This window comes from Amphiura filiformis, chromosome 7 (genome assembly GCF_039555335.1).
Source record: "Amphiura filiformis chromosome 7, Afil_fr2py, whole genome shotgun sequence".
NCBI classification, from domain to species: Eukaryota; Metazoa; Echinodermata; class Ophiuroidea; order Amphilepidida; family Amphiuridae; genus Amphiura; species Amphiura filiformis.
Window position 1 is genome coordinate 800,869 of NC_092634.1, and position 7,824 is coordinate 808,692.

At 40.1% G+C, this 7,824-nt stretch overlaps 1 protein-coding gene across 1 annotated transcript in view; it reads left to right on the forward strand.

The window, feature by feature from the left end:
* The window catches only part of LOC140156536 (uncharacterized), a 62,395-nt gene extending 54,787 nt beyond the window's left edge, over positions 1–7,608 (forward strand). Inside the window, 4 exon segments of the mRNA XM_072179477.1 lie at positions 1,339–1,533; positions 3,552–3,652; positions 4,763–5,782; positions 5,784–7,608. Coding sequence (XP_072035578.1) covers positions 1,339–1,533; positions 3,552–3,652; positions 4,763–5,782; positions 5,784–7,474 — 3,007 coding nt within the window. The 3' untranslated portion in view covers positions 7,475–7,608.
* The last annotated feature ends 216 nt before the right edge of the window (positions 7,609–7,824 follow it).

The window sequence follows — 7,824 nt, forward strand, 5'->3', positions numbered from 1 at the left end:
CCAGGTGGTAGAGGAAAAGAAATATCCGTTTATGACCTTTAATGATCCAACTAATGTACACAGTTATGTTAATGTGTATAAAATTAGCCCAATTCCAATTACAAAAGTACCGGTTTCAGTTTGATCTGTTCCTTAACTCTCTCCAAGCGGGTGTCGACTGCAGACGACAAGTTTCAAATTTTGCTTACAAAATTCAAATATTTCAAAAAAGTAAATTTACATGACCATATTTGGAATCAACATGAAAAATGCATTAAAATGAGTACAAACAAGGTATTGGTTCAGTGGATCTTAAGATAGCTCTTGATATTTTAAGAAAATATCTCAAAACTTGGACATTTTATGTAGAAGCTTATGGCTAGCACGCAGAGCATTAAACTTTGTTGTGAAATGTGTACACTGCATGTAACTTCCACTGATGCATTTGTATCATCCTCTTCTTGTGGGTTTTTTTGTGTGGGAAGTAATGAAAATAAATTGATGTGAAAATGGCATTATAATGTAGAAATAGAATGACAACATATATTGAAAGTATCCTTCCAGTTAGTAATGTAACGAGAAAAGGAAATCCTCTACTACAAGTACTGTGGGTGTTCAGGTGCACTTAGGGACTTATTAGTGCTTGACTCGTATGGCACCTTGCCAATACTGAACTCTGCTCCATAAAGGTGGTAGCAATCACAGAGGTTTACATGTGCATGCAATCACATGGTGCTTAATTACTGGTAGGATTATGTGAATGCAATCCAATGGTTGTCTCTCGGATCAGTCGTGACCAAAATCACTCGCAACTTCAAACGACTGATGTAAGTTTAGCTGTTAGCACTGCAGCCACTGCTATTTTATTATAGCTTATACCTGCTTGTCATACACGTTGATGGCTATAACATCAATGATGGTTAATCACGTTTGATGATGCTTGGATGAAGACCACTTTTCCCAAATTTGTTTAGCTCACCACTACTGTGCTCTTCATTTACTAATGTTTGATCACAATGAAACAGCCATTATTTTCATTGTGACAAGAACAGATGCAGGTGATTGGTTCTGGAAATGGTCAAATACTATATTTGCGACTATATTCCACAAGTTCTAAAAAAAAATCAATTTTTAGTAATCATAATGGTGATGTACTCGGTGAGTTTTGGTAATGCACTATGCTGGTCAAATTTTGTCAGGAAAAGCTGAGCCACTAGCAACTTGTTTGTATGTACAGTTACCACCATAATGGTTTTCCATCTCATTTGATCAACATTTATCATTAAATTCCACCTGCAAGTTTTTTTCCATTTTTCACCTAACAAACCTTTGCCTCATCTTCCATTCTTCTACACACAGCGCTGAGTTAACATGGTGGCGAGGTCAGAACAGACGGACAAGAAAGATTGGTATGTTCCCACGTAAGATGGTGATGTCCTTGACAGGCAATCTAAAACATGATGATATCAGTATGCCATTAGAAGATAGCTGTATACATACAGGTCATGGAGCTATTGATGGCAACTCATGGGGTCAACCAGATACAATAGATGAGTAAGTACAAGGACTGGGGTTCAAGTCCCCACACGGGCAGGTGTGTCCAGGGCTCAAGTCCCCACACAGGCAGGGGTGCCCAGGGTTCAAGTCCCCACACAGGCAGGTGTGTCCAGGGTTCAAGTCCCCACACAGGCAGGTGTGTCCAGGGCTCAAGTCCCCACACAGGCAGGGGTGCCCAGGGTTCAAGTCCCCACACAGGCAGGTGTGTCCAGGGTTCAAGTCCCCACACAGGCAGGTGTGTCCAGGGTTCAAGTCCCCACACAGGCAGGGGTGCCCAGGGTTCAAGTCCCCACACAGGCAGGTGTGTCCAGGGTTTAAGTCCCCACACAGGCAGGTGTGTCAACAGTTTTTTCTCTGGGCTTATCTGCCTGTGTATGTTATATTTACAATGTAATTTAATGTACATGAATAATAGGTACCGGTATTTCAAATAATTCTTGGCCAAGATGGAATACACAACACACTTGTAGCTCAGCGATAAAGGCACATATGTATAACACGATCCATTCTTAGTCAGTGGGAGTGGTCTAGTTCGTAGACACATTTCTGATTGGACAATCGCATGATTTTGGGTGCCGTCTATCAGGCCGTAGACGACCCCACGTCATCATGCGTCTTGATAATCCGTAACACGCGTGTAGAGATGCGCGTATGTATCGCGCTGGATGCGTAGACTAGTGCGGAATACGCGAATGCGCTAGGAGTACGCGCAACAGAATACGTAAAGTTGTAAACAAGTTTCGTTCATTTTATACTGAGGGGAGTTTTTATGACGGTAACTTAGTTTTTGCTTTAAAAAAATTGTTTACAGTTATTAAAATAATATTTAACTGACTAAGAATGAGAATAAGCGATAGGAATTTTTATTTTGCCTATCCTCTACCTATGATAGGCGACAGGCAGGTCCAATATTTTTATCGTAGTGGATACCGCTGCGCCGGCATCCACTACTCAAAATATTGGACCTGCCTGTCGCCTATCACACGGTAGAGGATAGGCAAAATAAAAATTCCTATCGCTTATTCTCTAAGTAGAATGCATGCCCATGCCTTGCACTACGTACACACATGGTACCCAACATAGATGCATCAGGTATGTTCCAGCTTGGCTTCGAATTACTTAAAAAACCTCTAGTGTGTGATACATGTTATTTCTCCCACTTGGAGATGTTTATTAATATGTTAAGAATTGTGGGTAAGCATTATTAACTTGTGAACTATTGTGTAATGTCTCAATGTTTCAGTCTACCATGTGCAAGTCTCTTGCATGCGATTCTCAGTTGTAATTTTATCCCTAGCTTTTCAGATGTTTTGCCACTTGGGCAAAACTGCCGATGCGTTTGTCACATATTCTGAAGCATGCCGTTAGCAGACACAACATGGCAAACTGTACAGTGGACTGGGCTTTATTCTTATGACAAATTTGTTTTTATAAATATAATCTGCACATGTTCAGAATTCCAAAACTTACAATATTTCAAAAAATCCTTGAATAATTTGTAGCTAGTTTAAAGGGAGGCACATATCTTGGGTGTCACTTGGCTAAATGCAAAACAAAAAATATCATGGTTAAAAATGTGCTAGCCTCACCTTGCATTACCCCTGTTAAAGTTTTCACCAAAGAAGAACGGCGCTTGTTTACATTTTGAGAGCATGCAGAACGTATACACGGAAGTGTGGTTCTGATTGGCTGAATCAATCGTCTGACAATCATAGCAACATACCGATAATCTGATTAGCCGATTGTGCTTCAAATGGTAGGTCAGAGCAGATCGGCGCCCTTGAAATGAACACAAAGCTCCGCATATGTCGCTCATTAACAGGGAGCTCACGTCAATCTGAGCAAGGGGCTGCCGTTCTTCTCTGAAACCCAGTGTAGGTATACACCCACTTGTTACGTGCCTGCATCATGTAGATTGTCACTTGTTGAAGTTGGTTTTGTAAGACTTTTAAAATTCATTTGTTCTACTGTACTATGGTAATGAAGTAAATGTGTGTGTTATGTTTGTATTGCAGGGTTTATTGTATGCCAATGCAACCACCAGATGGATATGCCATCCATCATGATGACAAAGATCCTGAATCTAAACCATCACTTCTTCTAACTCACAGAAAACGTAAGTTGAACATGTAAGCTCTGCTGCACAGTATCAGGGATGGAAACCTTTTGGAAATTACCGGAATTCCGGAAATTTGGCCAACAACAAAAAATCCTGAAATGTAAAAAAAAAAGAAACAAATTTGTGTTTCCGTTTTTTTATTTTTTGTGCAAAATTTCCAGAATTCCGGTAATTTCAGGAAGATTGGATGATGATAATTTGTCATAAAAAGGTCCAAAAAACCTTTAGGCAGTTTATTCTCCGGACACACCTGCTAAATGTTCAATACCGCATGCAAGCCCTCAGTCGGCCCCCTCTATTTCAGGAAATGGATATATTGCCCATTTACATCCCTGCAGTATAAAATGGAACCTCGTTGACACTATTGTTGTGAAGACCTTTCATGAAAGTTGATTAAAGTTAACAGGAATCTGTCTAATCAGGGGTGCATTTAATTAACATGTATGACAAATCAGAAGTCTTAAATCCATCCTGAGTACCAAACTGATTGTAAATCTTCTATAGGATTTATGTAAGAGTTAGAAATAATGCAGACTTATGATGGGTTCAAGGACATTAAATGCATTGTAAATGTTAGTGAAATGCATTCAAGTTATAAGCTATATACCTGAGACTTTAACTGTGTGATATATGTGTTAACAGAGTTGTGTGAAGTAGTTTCCACTGTAGTTTATCATATTTCGTCAACTTTTTCATACAGGCAAAACAATTATCCATTAAGTGTTTGCTGTAAACATAAAATGAAATGGTATTCATCAGAAAAATTGCAGCAAACACAACTAATGATCTTTCCTGTAGATGCTCACAAAAACAAAAAATGCAGAAGAGTGAAATAAAATATGGATGAATAGCTGCTTTTCTGTCCCTATTAGCCTTTGAGATTGTTTTCCATAATCTATTGTCTCAGGATTATTGTAATGTAATTAGTTATATTTATCTTAATTATGAAGACAAAATTGTGAGCCCATTTTGGAACCACCAAATTAAATAAACACAAGAAGGAAGTAATGTGCACTGAACTGCCTGCAATAACTAAAATGATTTTGTTCTTTCTTGTATTCTCTTGATTTTTGCTCATCTTGCCCATTCTTGTTCTTTTTATTGCAGGTTCATCCAAAGATCAATCCAACAAAAGCGGTGAACGGCCAAAGAGTGGAATTGTTGCCTCACTATCCAGACCAAAAAGCAAAAGTAAAACAAATGCACTTGAGACAGGTGCGCAGGTCAGAGCAGGTGCATCTGTGTTCTATGTCAAAGATGAGAACAATCCACAAGGAGGACAAGAAGCACAAACAGGACTATTGATTGATTTCTCAGAGAGTGAGACAACAGCAGCAGAATCTGACAGTGCCACTGTGGACAATTTGGTGTCATTACTAGATACAAGTCTACCATCAATTCCTGCCGCTATGGGTGCTCCGCAGGCGTCTCTTTCAAATCCTTTAGTTCCACCGGTTGGGGCTAAATATGATCTGGTTCCTGATGAAGACTTCTTTGTACAAACGAGTAATGTACTTACAAGTACAAGCAATGTGAATGCAAGCTCAACAACTTCCACCACTGGTAATCCATTCACAAGCATTGCTCCACAACAAACACAGTCATCTTGGAAGCCAGGTCAGCAGTCAAATGTCAGCCAAAGTCAAGAAGCCAAAAAAGTACAAAACGTGAGAACTAATCCATTTGAACGTACTAACACAGTACCTGCGCCAAGATATGATCCTGTGGCAGCAGATATGGGCACGACTGCAAACAATCTAAGGGAAACACAACTTCCAAGATATGATGATGTACCGGTTGAATCCGGTCCCGACTGGAATGCACCGACTTCTCAACCGAATCAGTGGGTAAGATTTTACGACGAGGTACCTAAGGAGAATGATAGCATCAACCAAACCAACTCGAATACAGCACCACGTTATGATGATGTTCCCAAAGAAAACACTTCAACAAATAGCAGCCAATTGAACCCTATCCAAGCAGCTTTACAAGCAGGTAAACCAGCTGCAGCTTGCGCACCACTAAGTGTGAGTAAAGTGACTCCAATTCAGCCACAACACATGTATTCCCCTGTTCCAAATGATCAGCACCAAAAGGTGGCAGATAGTTTTGATCCGTTAAAAAACGTTGCCTAATAATGAACCAGTGTATGGGCAAGTGAAAAAATTTACGAGCTCAGCAAGTGCAAGTAAAACACAGAAATCACAGAATAACAGTATGTCATCGGGGAGACAGACGGGTGTTGCGCAATCAAGTGGTGTTGCGCAATCAAGTGGTGTTGCGCAATCAAGTGGTGCTGCAACGAGTACAGGGACAACAGTGTCGGTGGCAGACAGAGCTAAAATGCTGAACTCAAAACTGAACTTTAACCCAATGACATATCATGTCACACCAGCTATGTACACAGATGCACAAAGGTTTGCCTCCACAAATCATGATGACTTTACAAGCAATGATAAGGCCCCTTTAATATCGCTGAGAAGAAACTCAGCAAATGACATCAAGATTCCGAGCAAAGATATTGACTTTGAGAAGCCTAAAGATGTCCAAGCGACATTTGTTGGATCCAAAAAATACAAAGATGACGAGCACTTGCTTTTGATGTCTTATCCAAAGAAAGACAAAAAAGCTGGTAATTTGATAGACTTATCCCCAATCGCAGATGGTACTCCTGGGAATACGTATGTGTTAGACCCTACAACACCCGATCTCCCACCAAGAATACCATTGTTACAACAGCCACCGAGTGTGCGAAGTGGAAGGCGCACTATTCCACGAGAGGAGAGACGATCAGATCCGCTAGCGTCACGCACAGGAGCTCATGTATTCCATAAATCAGAGAACAAAAAGGAGAACAGTCAAAGTTGCCCAATCGATTTTGGACGGGAAGATACCACAGCACCCCCAATCCCACCACGGGATCCAATCACGGATACCCGACCTTCGTACCATCGACAAATGTCGCATCCGCGAACCAAAGAAGAATATAACTCAAACAAACCATACATATTGCCCATTATGAGGGACGGACAGCAGATCAGTAACACACACTATTTCTTACTTCCTCCAAAACCAGCTCATATGTCTGATGAAAATGAAACCTTTGTCAATGTCCCCCTTCAGGGAAAGAATCCACGTAGTACGCCAGCCACGGCTCATATAAAACCCATAATGAGAGACGGTAATGATACACACTACTTAGTAACCCCGCCTCCACTTACAGCAGGAAGCAAGGACTTCTTTGCTGAATCTGTTAAAACCAATAACTTACCAGGTTATGGCACAAATCATCACACTATTGGCGGACATAAAAGTCATGTAAATCACTTACACGGGTCACCAGTGAAAGACAAGAAGTCAAACCATACCTTTGACTTGTCGTCATGGAAACCTATTTTACCGGAGGATAATTTAAGTAGCAGTTCTTCCAAATTCTCCCATACGGCGCACTTTCATAAACCTTCACATAGTCATCGTAGTAGTTCTCAACATAGTAGTCCACGTCATGAGAGTTCTCATACTTCAAGCGCAGATGATGACAACGATCTGCTTCAGTCAGAAACGGTTGCAACAGCAACAGAAAAGGTGCGTCGAGTCATGTCTCAAGTTCACGGGGTCACCAAAGATGAAAGTCGTGGTGCTCTTATAGGCAATGCATGGGACGTTGACAGAGCAGTACATGAACTAAAAACTGAAGCATTGTTTCAACTTGGTGGTGTGTCACGTGAACAGTGTGAAGATCTACTCAAGACAATGAACTGGGATCTTGAATTGGCAAGTACAGTGATGCTAGAACAAAATACACACCCAGGAACATAAAATGGCCTTATGATATTAATGTAGTGATAGATTAGGCCAGTGAAAGTCCACATCTTGTTTCCTGGTGTATACATATGGCAGACATTGGTAGCTGTGTCAAAATTCATTATTTACAGAAAAAAGTCATTATTTTATTACTTTTTTTTTAATATTCTTAAATTTTCCAATTTGAATATGCCTTTCACAGGATTTCTTCCATAATTAAATGCATTTTTTTTGTATAAGGGGTATACGAGTATATATATATATATATATATATAGCTATGATGCCATTACATAGTGTTTGTATAGGCCAAAATACTAGTAATCTTTCACAAATAATTTAAAAGTGGAATATTTTGCACTGCATT